General features: G+C 52.9%; 1 protein-coding gene and 2 pseudogenes across 1 annotated transcript; all 3 read right to left on the bottom strand.

The window, feature by feature from the left end:
- Nucleotides 1-8285: 8285 nt before the first annotated feature.
- LOC125506627 (EP1-like glycoprotein 4) lies at nucleotides 8286-9987 on the bottom strand. The gene is made up of 2 exons (XM_048671414.2): nucleotides 8811-9987; nucleotides 8286-8761 (listed from the first exon to the last, which is right to left on the bottom strand). Exons 1-2 carry the CDS (start codon nucleotides 9985-9987, stop codon nucleotides 8286-8288), a joined length of 1653 nt encoding a protein of 550 aa, XP_048527371.2.
- A 1554-nt stretch (nucleotides 9988-11541) lies between these two features.
- LOC147967488 (uncharacterized) lies at nucleotides 11542-12177 on the bottom strand (annotated as a pseudogene).
- A 1812-nt stretch (nucleotides 12178-13989) lies between these two features.
- Nucleotides 13990-15106, bottom strand: LOC147967489 (uncharacterized; annotated as a pseudogene).
- Nucleotides 15107-15357: the final 251 nt, after the last annotated feature.

Consider the following 15357-nt stretch of genomic DNA (forward strand, 5'->3'; position numbering starts at 1 on the left):
GGTTCCTCCGTGCGGCCCTGGCCGAGCTCGTCGGATCCCTCCCCTTGGTGCTATGACGGGCAGAGGGACGGGAGGGCCGCCGCCGCCAGCGTCGAAGCCCCAGGCGGCAATAGCCAGAGACAGGGCCGGAGCGGTCGTGCCGCCGCCGGGGGGTGCTGGACGGGGGGCCGCTGGCGTTGGGCCTGGCGCGGCAGGTGCTGCAGCCGGTGCCGGGCGTGGCGCCGCCGTTTCTGCTATGGGGCGGCCAGGCGGCAACCTCGGGCCACGGCCGCCTGTGCCTGCGGCGGCCAGGCCGCCCGCGCGGCCGACGGGAAGAGGTGGCCCTGCTGGGGGCGTCGTTGCAGCTGGCACCGGCCGTGGTGCACCGACCAACGTGGCCAACGACTACAGTAGCTCCTGCTACGGGTCGGGGCGACGGGTCTAGCCCGACTACTGTGGTGCTGGTTCCTGTTAGTGGTCCGCCTCGGGGCGCTCCTCCGCCGCACTCTGTAGCGAGACCGGCTCAGAACCGTTCGGGACCATCGCAGACGAGGCATACTTCGACAGCTAGAGATTCCTTCGAGCCGCTCCGAGGTCAGTGGGGGGATGATGGTGTTGATGCGTATGGAGACGGGAAGCACCATGGTTCCTCGTCTACGGGTGGCGGTCGAGGCTACGCCCGGCAGGGTGACGGGTCGACTGAGCGACCTTTTCTCGGGCCTCCTGGTGGCTTTGTCGAGGGGACATCCGGTCCGGATCACCGCCAGAGAGGTGGTTACCGTGGACATCGAGGTGGTCGGGGTGGTGGCCGTGGGAGGTTTCGTAGACAGCCTCCGCCCCTAGCTGCTGTTGACCATGCGGCGACAGCTGTTGAGACAGATAACGCTTAGTCTACTGATCTTACTAGTCAGGCGATGGATGTGGTAACGGCCCTGGCTTATGTTGAGGTTCCTGTGCCTGGGGCTGTGGCTGAGGCGTCTGACATGTCTGATTCTGAGAGGGCGGCCAAGTGGGCGCGTAAGAAGGAAAGGATGCTCTGTTACCGGTGTGGTGAGAAGGGCCATTTTATTGCAGAGTGCGTGGCAGAGCTGTGTGACTCGTGTGGCAAGCCAGCACATGCTTCGGGAGAGTGCCCGTTATTGCGTGACCAGGCTCCTGCTCTGACTATGTATGGACTATATTGTGCGGAGCTTTTATTCTTCGAGTCCCCGGTCGCGAGGGAGATTCCAGAGGAGACACAAGGCTTGACTACCGGGATTGTGAAAGCAACCCAGGGCGAGGTGACCGAGGCTCAGATTATCCGGAGGCTTCAGGAGTTGGCACCGGGTGACTTCCAGTGGGAGCTGGTCAGCCTTAAAGCTAATGTCTTCAAGGTGGATTTCCCTTCTGTGGAGGATTTGCAGAAACTGCTGAGCTTTGGCTTGTGTAGAGTTCCTGGTACTAAGTGTATTCTGGAGTTTTACGAGTGGACGAAGGTGGAGCCTAAAGGAAAGCTGCTTACACAGGTATGGTTGAGGTTTTCTGGGGCCCCATCTAAGCCTTTGCAGGATGTTCGAGTTGTGGCCAGTATGGGTATCATGGTTGGGAAGACGGAGAGAGTGGATATGGCTTTCACTCGTGCTCATGGAGTGGCACGGATCTTGGTGAGTGTTCTGAATGTTGATTTCGTGCCTGATGTGGTCCACTGGACATATAGGGGAGAGGTATTCCCGCTCGACATAGAGTCCGAGGACACTGAGATGTTTGCTGAGGAGGTTAATGGGGATGATGTTGATATGCACGAGAGTGACGGCGGTGCAGGAGCCAAGGGGGCACTGGCCGAGTCCGCTCGAGAGGGGTCGACCGGGTCTCGCCCAGATGCTCAGTTGCCTGGGGAGGGGACCAGGGTTGAGCCGGCACCCTCACCTTTGGTGCCTATGACGTCGCTGCGATTTGGGTCTTTTGAGCCTGCTTCTGCGCCTCCCAGACTTTGGAGTGATCGGGTGGAGACTGATGATATGTTTGAACACACGCTTCCTTTGTTGGACTTTGAGGGGGCTGCAGTTCAGGAAGGGGAGCCGGAGGTCGCTTCTATTTCCCTTGCTTCACCGGTGGTCGTGGCTCCGGTGATGTCTTCTACGTTCGAGGTGGGCCTTGGGGGAGGGGGGTCAGGGCAGGTGGCCTTGACCTCTCCATTCCCTGTACCGACGCCGGTGACGCCGCTCGCGTCGGGGTCGCCCAGCGCTGGGAGAGGGAGACCGAGGCACGCGGCCTCGGCTCTTCCTCCTCAGGTCTTGGCGGTGGCACCCGCATCTCCTGAGGCGCTGGGAGAGGGGGGGTTGGGCCAGGTGGCCCTAGTCCTCCCTTCCTCCTCTACGGTCAGGAGGATTGCGCCTCCTGCGACTTCGACGCTTCGCTCTGAGCCGGTGGGTGGGGCAGGGGGAGGGAGCGGGCAGGTGGCCCTAGCTGTCCCGTCTCTTGTCCTACCCGCGGGGAACTTGTCCGAGGGCCCTGGGAGCCCGCAGCCGCCTCCTCTGTTCACTAGAGAGGAGGTTGTTGCCTTTGGCGGGATCCCGGACCTGGTCTCGACGGGGAGACGGATGAGTGCTCGCGTTCAGGACCTTCCGGAGGTGGATGATATGCATCAACGGTGCGCTATGAGGGCGGCTAAGCTTCACGATGCTGCGATATCTTCTGGTATGTCCGTCAACATATCTAATTCTTTATTGCATTTTTCTCATGAGGACATTATTAATAATGCAAACCAATTAGGAGTTTCACTAGGTGCTACTGATAATGAGATATCTAATTCGGTGAATGATATGTTAGATTTGGAGGCGGAGCGTGCCTTAGAGACTATTCGTAATCTTGCAGCGGTTAAACCCATGAATGATGAGGAGATTGATGCGTTAGGGGTTAGAGTGCTAGATAATCTGTGTGCGGATCTAGCACCTTCTAATCAGGAGTCTGAGGACGATGATGTGCCTTTAGATGTTCCAGCTGTTAGTTCCGTTCAGCCCGGTTATGAGGACCGGGCGACAGAGCCCACTAAGCCAAAGCGTAAGTGGAAACGGAAGATTTATCCCTATTCTGCAGTTCGTAGGAGTGCTAGGATACGGACTACTAAAAAATTCCATGATGAACTATGAAAGGAATCTTTTGGAATAGCAGTGGTCTGAAAGACTTGGCTAAAAGAAGGTTTCTTGCTGAGGCTTCTCTGGAACATCGGTTAGATTTTATTGCTCTATCGGAAACTGGTCGAGATAATTTTGCGCCGCAGTTTCTATCCTCTCTTGTGGGTGGTATTGATTTCGATTGGCATTGCCTCCCTCCGCGAGGAAGATCGGGAGGTATCTTACTGGGTGTGAGATGCGACTCCCTTGAAGTCCGGAGTGTAGTAATGGGCGACTTCGCGGTAAAGTTTCGAGTTAGGTCTAAAGTTGATGGGTTCAACTGGGCTTTGGTGGCGGTTTATGGTGCCGCACATCCCGAACTTAAACCGGAGTTTCTGGCGGACCTGGTTCGGATCTGTGGATCCGAGCAGCTTCTGATGTTGGTCGGGGGTGATTTCAATATCATTAGGAGGAGAGAGGAGAAAAATAATGATAATTTCGACGGCAGGTGGTCGTTTATGTTCAATACCATTATTGAAAGTTTGGATATAAGGGAGATAGAGCTTTCTGGTAGAAAGTTTACCTGGGCTAATGCTCTGCCAAACCCGACATATGAAAAGCTTGATCGAGTTCTCGCGAGCGTGGAGTGGGAACAGAAGTTCCCTCTTGTTATGGTGCAAGATCTCACGCGGAGAATTTCCGATCACACACCATTGTTCGTCGACTCAGGCGAGCCGAACCATTTAGGAAACAAAAACACCTTTTCATTTGAGATGGCCTGGTTCGAACGCGAGGGGTTCTTCGACCTCATAGCCAGGGAATGGGCTAAGGGGGTAGGAGGAAGGACGGCGGTCGAGCGTTGGCAGAATAAGATTAGGCATTTGAGAAGTTTCTTACGGGGTTGGGCTAAGCACCTCAGTGGGGTGTATAAGATCGAGAAGGATAGGCTCCTTTCTCTTGTACAGGCCCTGGACATAAAAGCCGAATCCGCGATTTTGCTGCCTCCTGAGCTCCTGGTCAAAAATGAGGCGGAGAAGAGGCTGAAAGAACTTCTCCGCGAAGAAGAATTGAAGTTGGCTTCGCGAGCTAAGGTCCGCAAAGTGGTCCAAGGGGACGCGAATACTCAATTCTTTCACCTCATTGCTAATGGTAAGCACAGAAAGAAGCGGGTCTTTCAGCTTGAACAGGATGAGGGTACGATTTTAGGTCAAGATAATCTCAAAACCTATATTACCGAGTATTATAGACAGTTAGTTGGACCTCCGGAGGATAATTGTGTGTCCCTCGATGAGTCTAGGACTGAGGATGTGCCTCAATTGTCTGCTGCTGATAATGATATCATGGTTGCCCCGTTCTCAGAGAAGGAGGTGTTTGATGCTATTGCACAAATGAAAAACAATAAGGCTCCTGGAACGGATGGGTTCCCGGCCGAGTTCTATAAAAAGTGCTGGCACATTATTAAGGGGGATTTACTACCTATGTTTCATGATCTATTCTCTGGACAACTTCAATTATTTCACCTGAATTTTGGAACTATCACATTGCTCCCTAAGAAAACGGATGCTGTGAGAATTGAGCAGTTCAGACCGATCTGCCTCCTCAATGTTAGTTTCAAAATCTTCACCAAGGTCGGGACAAATAGGCTCACACAGATTGCACATTCTGTGGTGTAACAATCCCAAACTGCTTTCATGCCGGACAGGAACATCCTTGAAGGGGTGGTTGTTCTTCATGAAACGCTCAATGAAATCCATTCCAAAAAATTAGATGGAGTAATTTTTAAGGTGGATTTCGAAAAAGCATACGATAAGGTCAAATGGCCATTCCTCCAACAGGCATTGCGTATGAAGGGTTTTGATGAAGCCTGGCGCCGACAGGTCGAATCCTTTACGCAAAAAGAGAGTGTGGGAATTAAAGTGAATGACGATATAGGTCATTACTTCCAGACACATAAAGGCCTCAGACAAGGAGATCCGATGTCCCCTATCTTGTTTAACATTGTGGTGGATATGTTAGCAATTTTGATAGGGAGGGCTAAGGAGAATGGTCAAGTGGGTGGTTTGGTACCTCATCTTGTTGATGGAGGTGCTTCCATCCTTCAATACGCAGATGATACAATCATCTTTATGGAGCATGATTTGGCCAAGGCGAGAAATATGAAGCTGGTGTTATGCCTTTTTGAACAATTGACCGGGTTAAAGATTAACTTTCATAAGAGCGAGTTGTTCTGCTTTGGTAGAGCCAAAGACGACCAGGAGTCTTATAGGCAATTGTTTGGGTGCGAGTTGGGGAGTTTATCTTTCTCATACCTTGGTATTCCGATACACCATCGTAGGCTGACAAACAGAGAATGGAAGTGCATCGAGGATCGATTTGAGAAAAAAACTGAGCCGCTGGAAGGGTAAGCTCATGTCATACGGAGGCCGTTTGATATTGATTAATTCGGTGCTCACGAGTATGCCTATGTTCCTCTTATTGTTTTTTGAGGTCCCAGTTGGTGTTAGGAAAAGACTGGACTTCTATCGGTCGCGTTTCTTCTGGCAGGGTGATGATCTTAAAAGAAAATACCGGCTTGCTAAATGGGACATCATCTGTCGACCGAAAGACCAATGGGGTCTTGGTATTGAAAATCTTGAAGTTAAGAACAGATGCCTTCTTAGTAAGTGGTTGTGGAAGCTTTCTTCCGGGACTGAGGCCATGTGGGCGCAGATCCTCCGCAACAAGTACCTCCAGACTAAAACATTGTCCCAGGTCGCAGACAGACCGACTGATTCGCCTTTCTGGAAAGGACTAATGAAAGTCAAACAATCAATGTTCAATAGGACAAGATTTGTTATTGGAAACGGTGCAAGTACACGTTTCTGGGAGGATACTTGGCTTGGCGACTCACCTTTAGCCATTCAATATCCGTCTTTATATCGGATTGCTCAATGACGTGAGGTATTTGTGGCAACGGTATTTCAATATATCCCCCTTAATATTCAGTTTAGACGGTCGCTAGCGGGCAATCGTTGGGAAGAATGGCTCCATCTAGTTAGGAGACTGGTGGAGGTTCAACTTTCTCACCAACCCGATGGATTACGCTGGAAGTTGACTAGGTCTGGAGTATTTACAGTTAAATCAATGTATATTTATGTTATTAATTCGAACTCCATTCCAACTTCCAAGTATGTTTGGGCTGTCAAACTTCCTTTAAAAATTAAAGTGTTTATGTGGTTTGTCCATAAACAAGTTATTTTAACAAAGGACAACTTGATAAAGCATAATTGGACAGGACCTACTAGGTGTAGTTTCTGTGATCGGGATGAGACGATTAAGCATTTATTCTTTGATTGCCCGTTGGCCAAAGTCCTTTGGCGGACGGTCCATATTGCTTTTAATATTACTCCACCGACTTCTGTCAATGCATTATTTGGGACATGGCTTAATGAGGTTGAGCCTGACTTAGCAAGACATATTCGGGTTAGTTTGCGCTTTGTTGTGGACTATCTGGAATTGCAGAAATGATTTGGTTTTTAACAGAACATCACAGATTCATTTTTTGCAGGTTATTTTTCGAGCTACGGCAGTGATCCGTTCGTGGTCGCTACTCACTCCGATGGAGGCCAGGGAGCATTTGGTTACTGGATCTATCCGTTGGGAGATGGTAGCTCGGGATATCTTCAACCGGTTTGGATGACGGTCATGTAATAGGATAGGCAATTAGTTTATCTATCTATTTTTAGCCAGCCGGTTGTGGCATCTTTTCCTGGTTAGTTTGTGTATCTAGCCTTTTTAAGCTATGTGTGAGCTGCATTTTCCTTTTATCAACTGGAGACTTTGAAACCTTGTTGACACTTTTTGTTTTTTAGTTAATAAGATGGCCATATGCATCACTCTAATGCAGAGGCCGGGGAGCCCCCTTTTCGAAAAAAAAAGTTGGTGCGAGGAGTAGGGTTTGGTCAGGCCGCGTGGCAGGCAACCACGGTGGGGAATTTGACCGGCAACCGACCTCTCTCAGATGCCAATGCTCCCGGTGATCTTTAGTTCGGCCCAAAATTGCATCAAACCTAACGGCCTTAATGCACTGCACACAGACAGAACACACCCTGCCTAAAATGCTATCGATTCGCCATGCTTGGCTCCCCCTGATATGACGACAGAGCAGACAAGGTATTGTTCCTTTTCGGTGTAAACATAAGGGTCTGGATAGCAAGATTGGAATTATAAATTGTTTGTCAGTCGTCACAGAGACAATATACTCTAGATCTCCGAGTCAGGCTTTCAGTGGCCATTGTGTAAGCGTGCGTGTGCGTGTATCCATGAGTTATAGTATATATCGTGTTTCTTAGAGATATATTCTAGAGGAACTGCAAAACAGTGAATGAATTTTCAATACGACTATATGGTTCTCCATGGTTTAGAAGAGAGAATGGCAGCCTCATTCATGACTGACTTAGACAAACTCATAAACACAAATTTGTTTATTAGTCACATCTTGAAAAGTTCACCATTCACCAATTAGAACATGTATACTGTCATTTATTCATTGATTTGAACTATTAAATCTTTTAGTATGCATTAACGGTCAGAAAGTCGTCACCTCAGTCTTCAGCACATAATAATTATGTAAAGGAAATAAAAAATATGTTCTATTGTTGAAAGAAGAGTAGGGTAAGACTACAGGCCATCAATTTGGGCCCAAGACATTACCAGGCTCAACACCATGTTGCTGCCCCCCACCCCTCAGTGTTGTGCACTGAGGATTGAGGAGGAGGTGAGAAGTAAACAGCACCACATCGGAGGAACATTCCGAGCCCAGGCTAGTAGAGTAGGTGAGCCAGCCTAGGATGTAGGGAGTGATAGAAGGCCATGTGTTCTGAAAACAACCAAAAGCATTGATGAAAATATTTTTTGCATACTTTACTCATACAAGTTCTCCAAAAGCATTGTCATACTTTTTGCATACCCATGGGTAGTTTGTGCGTTGGAAACAAATTAGGGCTCAATATACCTTTATTTACTGATGAAAATATTTGAAGGTTTCTCTGCTCAATACATCACTGACATGATGAAGAATTTCGTACATTGATCTCTGTTACCTTTTTGTGGTACGGTGTTGCTATACTTGAAACATTTAAGTATATATATGCCCATTCAAAATAATTAGTTTAGATAACAGAAACAGAAGATGACACAGATAAATTATGGTATGACAGGTTTCTCTGTCTGATTTCACCTGGGGGCAGAGAGCACTGATGCATTTGGCAGGGCGGAGAAGTTGGGTTGACCAACTGGCACAACGATTGCAGGGCTTAGATCGAAGAAGTTGTAGTTCAAGTCGGATTCCACATTTCTTTCTCCTTCCATGACCTTCACCACCACTGACATGATGTGAAGCCTTCTGTTGCTGTCACTCTGCAAGCACCACATTGCAAGCTTCATGATCTCAATCACTTCCTCCTTGTTGCATGATCGTATATCTTGGTTGTTCCTGTCGATCATATCTTCCAGTTGAGAATTCATTGCCTTTTCTCGTAGTACCATAATGAGCTGAGCACCCTCATCAGGCTGAGAGTAGTCGATGTCCTTTCTTCCACTTAAGATTTCCATGACCACGATACCAAAACTGTAAACATCGACCTTCTCAGTGATTTTCGATGTCAGCCATTCGGGTGCCATGTATCCAGGTGTTCCTCTCATTCGTGTCACTTTTGTCTCATTTATTTCTCGTTATTATCTAACAAGATCCACCGGAACCATTCTGGAAAGTATGAAATGCGGCCTTGCAAGAGCAATTGCTCAAGCAGGCTTGCTTGCAATTCTCTTCGTCATTTGGTATTGCAGCATCGGGATCATTGTAATTGAAGTAGGAAACATTGGGGAGAGCTACTAGCTGGTTATCTTTCGCAGCTGCAACAGACTGGCAAGAAGAAATTGGATCTACTGCAATGCAGCCAAGGTTATGATTCCAGGTATCAGCCTGCCTGAAGTACGAGGTATCATTTGCAGAAATTGGGCAGAAGCACTGCCCATTCCTGCAGATCCCGTACTTTCCACAGACAGTTGGGTAGTTGCAGCAATCTAGCTGGAAGATGTCATACACGAATAACCACCGGGTGTTATTTTGATCCCACTCATACAGCCTGAGATATCCGTCAGACTCGAACCTCATGTGCCGGAACGAGCGCGCATGAGGCAGGTCGATCCTAACATTTGTGATCGAGTCTGAAGGTGGAGAGGAGGCAGCGAAGATGGACAGGCTCCCATTGACGAGCGCGATGTATGTGGGTTCATCATACGCGTCGCCTGCATAGTATACCGAGCTTTGGTAGTAGATCTGGTGTGTTGACCCTTCAGATGCTTGCAGGCTAGCATGATGAGCTGCTAGATAGAACTGATTGCTGGCAGCGAAGCTGGCATTGTCGATGCTGGGCGTCAGCTTCATCCCTTCCATTAATGGCTGCCGGGGAAGCATAGCGTCAGTTGGGTGATCGAACGACTGCCAGACTGGCAAGTTCTTTTGGTTGAAGAGAACCAGATTGCCGGATTCGGTGATGTTCATTCCGATGACAGATTGGCCGGAGGTGTTGCTGGACCAGACAAGGCTGCCATCAGAATCCCGAAGAACCAAGTCCCCGTCGGCGGTGAAGTTGAGGGTGGAACCACACTGGAGTGGGCGGTCACGGTTGGCCGACCAAACGACCACATCATTGACACATATTGCAAAGAAGTACTCCTGGAAGTAGGAGTAGAATGTTGCAGAAAAGAAGTACTCCTGGCCGGAACGGAAGAGCATATACGAACCGTCGGTGCTCCAAACAGTGGACAATTCCGCGGTCGCGTTGGAGGCTTGACAAGATGGATGTGCGGCGAAGATTAGGAGCAAGAGCAGCGATGCAAAACAGCTCCTGAAGCATGGAAGGAAGGCGCCCATATTCATGCAGCAACAAAGTGGCAAGCAAGTGATAACTAACAAAGCAGGGAGCTGGCCGGACTAGTAGTTGCTGCTTATCAGCAAAACTAGCAGAAGAGTCCGTGCGTTGCAACAGGGGAGAAAACATAACACATGCTCTTAACTCAACAACCATCACTCAAGACCACAATAGGTCCGTCTCCTTTATTTTTGTGAGGCATCATATTTGTGTTGCCGCTTATCCTCCTTCTCACCCTCGCCGGCGATGATTTCGGTATTCACACAAAACAACAAAAAACGTGTGTTGAATATGGTTAATCCTAAGCCGTCTCTCTCTCTCTCTCTCTCTCCCCTCTCCCTCTCTCTCTCCCTCTCTCTCTCTCGCTCGCTTTCTCTCACTCTCTCGATGAGAAATCTGTTGTTTTCCCCTGCGACATTTTTCAAAGGTATGCATGTGTAGTTATCGATATTTTCTTTTCCGTATATGGTTATAGTAGGGTGTTTATTTGCAATCCGGATCGCCGCCGGTATGAAAAAAAAAACGAATCTTGCGCTATAAATTATAAGTTTGCTTCCATAACAATATTTTCGCGTCGGCGGCGTACTCGGGGAGGGCGAGCTGGGCGTCAGTGAGGGAGGCGCGCACGACGTCGACCTCGTCGGCGAAGTAGCCCGGTTTCGCCACGGCGTCGGGCAACGGGGGAATGGGCACTCCCCCATTGCTGAGTCGATCTCCACCTCGTTGGCCCGGCGCGCATGTCCGGCGGCGCCGGGATGTTCGCCTGGAACAGGAGCCAAGACTCCTGTTCACGGAGCGATCAGCGGCCGAAGCCGTTGGCCGCGGCCTCATCGCCGGGGAATCGCTTGGCCATCGGGAGAGGGAGGGAGGGAGAGGGAGGGCTCGGCGGCGGCGCTCGGGAGAGGTAGAGGGCGGGCTAGGGCTGGTATGGCTGGTGTAGCCAGAGGCGAGGGAGGCCACCGGCTTATATAGCGGCGCCGCTCCGTGTGTACGCGTGCGAGGGAGGGGAGGCATGGGCGCGCCGCCCCGTGAACGCGCCGCCCGTGAGGAATCACTGGTAAGGCTGACCGGCGGCAGCCTTGCCACTGATTCCCCGCGGGAAACCGAGGTGTTCGGGGAAGAAGACGCGCGGTGTCGCTGACGCGGCGGGCCCGCGGCTCTTTCGCGCCAAAACCGCTCGCCCCAGTGCCCCCGAGCGCCCCCCAGCGCGCCGAGTTCGGCCTGGGTCCGCCGACGCTAAATTCGGCCCAGGCCAGTGAAAATCGGGCTCCTGGAGGCGCGACTGGGCCGATTTTTTTAGTGCCGACGCTATTTTCTGTTTGAGCTAGTGGTGCATGTTTTTGTTCAGTTAGATGTCAGTTGTCAGGGCAATAGGAAATGCAACAAAGATACCTGTTTTCTCATCTTAGCAGACCAGTGTGAATTTTCTGAAAATGTCAGCCTCCTGTGATTATTTTTTCGAGAAAACGCAAAAGAGCTTGCGTTTCATTATATTGAAAAGACGGGGTTTAATAGTTACAATCCTCCTGGGAGGTGGTTACAGCTCGGGATGAAAGTCAATGGACGTCCCAGGTTTGCGGGATAATGTCTCTTAGCCCTAACGCGCCGGCGGCAGCCCAAAGGGCGGCCTCCTCCTTGATTTTTACGAGCAGGTCGGCAAGCAGGGGGCGGCCACAGTTGAAGACGCAGTCATTGCGGTGCTTCCAAAGCATCCAAGGGACTAGCAGGACCACGGAAGCCAGGCCTTTACGCATGGGCTTGGGCGCGAGCTGCCTAGCGGATTGCCACCAGTCATTGAGAGATGGCTCATGATCGGGCATGGGGCATGGGACTCGGAGCCAACTGAACACCTCGTGCCAGGCCTGCCGGGCGAAGGGGCAGACAAGGAGGAGGTGGTTCATGGTCTCGGGCGCCTGGTCGCAATGTGGGCAGCGCGCGGCGCGGGGTGCGGCAAGCCACGGCGGGCAAGGCGGTCAGCGGTCCAGCAGCGGTCTAGGTGAGCTAGCCAGTGGAAGAACCTGACACGCGGTGGCGCCCAACACTTCCAGGTGAGCTTCCATGCGTCACAGGTGATGGAGCCGTGGAATGTGGCGAGGTAGGCAGATCTGGCGGAGTAGGTGCCGTTCGTGCTCCACTTCCAGGTTAGGCGGTCTGGCTCCGCGGAGAGGGTAGTATGCGTGATCTTGTGCCATAGCTGTAGGTACTGCCCAATCTCCTAGATTCCCATGACGCCCTGGATATCCTGCGCCCACCGGTTGGCAAGGAGACCGTCCGCCACGGTTCGGAGCTTACAGCGGCGTTTGGGGATGCACACGTGGAGGTGAGGCGCAATCTCGCGGACGGAGCGGCCATCAATCCATCGGTCCTCCCAAAAAAGGGCTTGTGTGCCGTTCCCAATAGACATGGTGGTGCAGGCGAAGAAGAACACACGCTCGTCGGCACTGAACTGCAGGTCTAGCCCAGCCCAGGCCCTGCCCTGGTCAGTGCGGCTGAACCACAGCCACCGTGTGCGGAGCACGAGGCATGTACGCGCCAGGTCGCGGACGCCCAGCCCGCCAAGAGAGTTCGGCCTGGCGACGCGCTACCAGTTGACGTGGCAATTGCCGCCGTTAGCCTCCGTGTGCCCAGCCCAAAGAAAGCCTCGCTGGATCTTCTCAAGTGCCTTCAGGGTCTTCTTAGGGGGGCAAGCACGAGCAGCTGATGGATAGGGATCGCTGCCAGGATCGCCTTGACAAACGCGAGGCGTCCTGCCTTGTTCATGAGGCGCGCCTTCCAGTAAGGTAGCATGCCAGCGGCCTTGTCGACGACGGGCTGGATCTGGGCGGCAGTGGGTCGCCGCAGCGTGAGCGGGATGCCCAAGTATGTGATCGGCATCGCGACAATCGGGCATCCCAACAGGTCAAGGGCTGGCGCGGCCTCTGCATCGCCTCGGATCAGGGTGGCGGAGCTCTTCGAGAAGTTGACGTGAAGGCCGGAGGCGCGCCCAAAGAGCTGCAGAATGCTTCTGACTGCAGATGTGTCAACCACCGTGGGATGACAAAACATGACCACATCGTCCGCGTACAGCGAGACAGATGGGATCGCACATCGGGGGTGGAGCTGTTGCATGATGCACAACTCGGTGGCGTGACGGAGCAGGCGGCCTAGTGTGTCCACCGCGAGAACGAAGAGCTAGGGCGACATGGGGTCGCCTTGCCGCAGTCCTTGGCGGTGCCAAATGGGCGGGCCTGGTTCGCCGTTCAAGGCCACCTTGGTGCTGGCCGACGATAGCAGGATTGCGAGCCAGCCTAGGAACCTGGCACCAAACCCATATTGGCGCAGGACGTCGAAGAGGAACAGCCAGCTGATCGAGTCGAAGGCACGAGTCAGGTCCAGCTTCGGCAAAACGCGCGGCGCGCCTAGCTGGTGTAGCAGACGCGCGGACTGCCGCACGAGGACGAAATTGTCATGCAAGCTTCTTTCCGGGATGAACGCATTTTGGCACGTGCTGACGAGGTCGTTGAGCTTGGGCGCAAGGTAGAGCGAGAGGACCTTGGCGAAGATCTTGGCGACGAGGTGGATGAGGCTTATGGGCCTGTAGTCGCCGAGGCCTCTGGCATCCGCGTGCTTCGGGAGCAGCGTGAGGAGCGCCTTGTTGAGGCAGCTGAATCCGCGCCCTCGCAGCTCATAAAGCTCCTGGAAGACAACAATGAAATCATGCTGGACAGTGGGCCAACAAGCCGGAGGAACTCGGCGGTGAATCCGTCGGGGCCAGGGGCCTTGCGCGCAGGTAGGTGCACCACAGCGTTCCATATCTCCTCGGCGTTGAATGGGGCCTCGAGGTCATCCAAGTTGATTGGCGTGATCAGCGCCTCAAGCTCCAGAGCGCACTCGCGGGGTGGCGCGCAGCACTGGATCCCGTCGAAATATGCATGCGCCGCGGCGGCCATGTCACAGGGGTCCGTAACCGCGTGCCCGTCGACCACAAGGCTGTGGATTCTGCTCTTTTGTCATCGATACATGCACTATCGGTGGAAGAAGGACGTGTTGGCGTCCCCGTCCTTGAGCGAGGCGAGACGGGAGTGCTGCCGGGCAATAGTTCGCTCGAGCGAGGCGAGTCCGAGATAGGAGGCCTTGATTTGTCGGCGCAGCCAGTCCTCGTGGGGAGACAAGACTCTGTGATCTTGCGCGGTGTCGAACTTGAGGAGGAGCTCCCGAGAGATCGCAAGCTTTAGGCGCACATTTCCCATGGTTTTGGCGCTCCAGCTCGTGAGTCCACGCGCGGTAGCTTGCATGCGCAACATGAGGCGGCGAAAGGGGTCGGCGTCACTCACGGATTGCCAAGCCGCCTCCACGGTGTTATGGAACCCGTCCATGCGCGTCCAGAAGTCCTCGAAACGGAAGCGGAGATGCGCCGGCGGCACCGGCGAGCAATCGAGCAGCAAGGGGCTGTGGTCGGAGACGACCGAGGCGAGGCAACGGAGGTGGAATTCACCATGCAAACTCCTCCCAGTCGCCGGTGCAAAGGACACGGTCGAGGTGGACCAGCGTCGGGGGTGACTGCTCGTTTGACCATGTGTAGCGGCGGCCATTGAGATAAACCTCCTTGAGCACCAAGTCGTTGAGGGTGTGCCGGAAGCGGCCCATCATGCGTCGGTTTACATTCCCGTTGCTCTTATCTTCGTCGCGTTAGATGAGGTTGAAATCCCCGCAAATCATCCAAGGCCCGTGGCAGTTCATGCGTATGTCGCGGAGCTCCTGCAGGAAGGCGATCTTGGCCTCGTCCGGCTATGGTCCGTAGACCATGGTGATCCACCACGATGTGTGAGCGCCGAAGGGAGTGGAGACGTGGGCGGTCAAGGCGTTGGCGGTGAGTAGGGGGTCGGAGATGACAATCTCCCTACTCTTCCAGGCCAACAGGATGCCGCCACGGGTTCCTTGCGCGGGTAGGTACACGTAGTCATCGAATTCCGAGCCTAGGGCTTCGAGGACAGTCGACGAGCAGATCAAAGCCATCTTAGTTTCTTGCAAACAGACGAGGGATGTGTTGGCGGTTACAACGAGCGATCTGACAGCAGTACGACGTGCGCGCGTGTTGAGGCCGCGCACGTTCCAAACCAGGATCCTAGGGTTGTGCTACATGGGGGCGAGGTCGACGAGGGGCGCGAGGGCGCAACTATGCCTCGATCGGGCTGCCCGCGATCACCGTGGTGATTGGCGCGACGGTAGGATCCAGGGGGAGCTCGCGATCCACCAAAGCGGCCATGGCCGATAGGACGGACAGGGGGATGGGCACTGCAAAGAGGCCGTCGTACGCCTTCATCTCAGCGGCTGAGATCCTCTGGTTGACACCAATGACACCGAGGGTGCGCAGAATGTGGACTTGGGCGCGT

This window comes from Triticum urartu, chromosome 5A, assembly GCF_056163025.1.
Source record: "Triticum urartu cultivar PI428250 chromosome 5A, HENAU_Tu73, whole genome shotgun sequence".
NCBI lineage: Eukaryota > Viridiplantae > Streptophyta > Magnoliopsida > Poales > Poaceae > Triticum > Triticum urartu.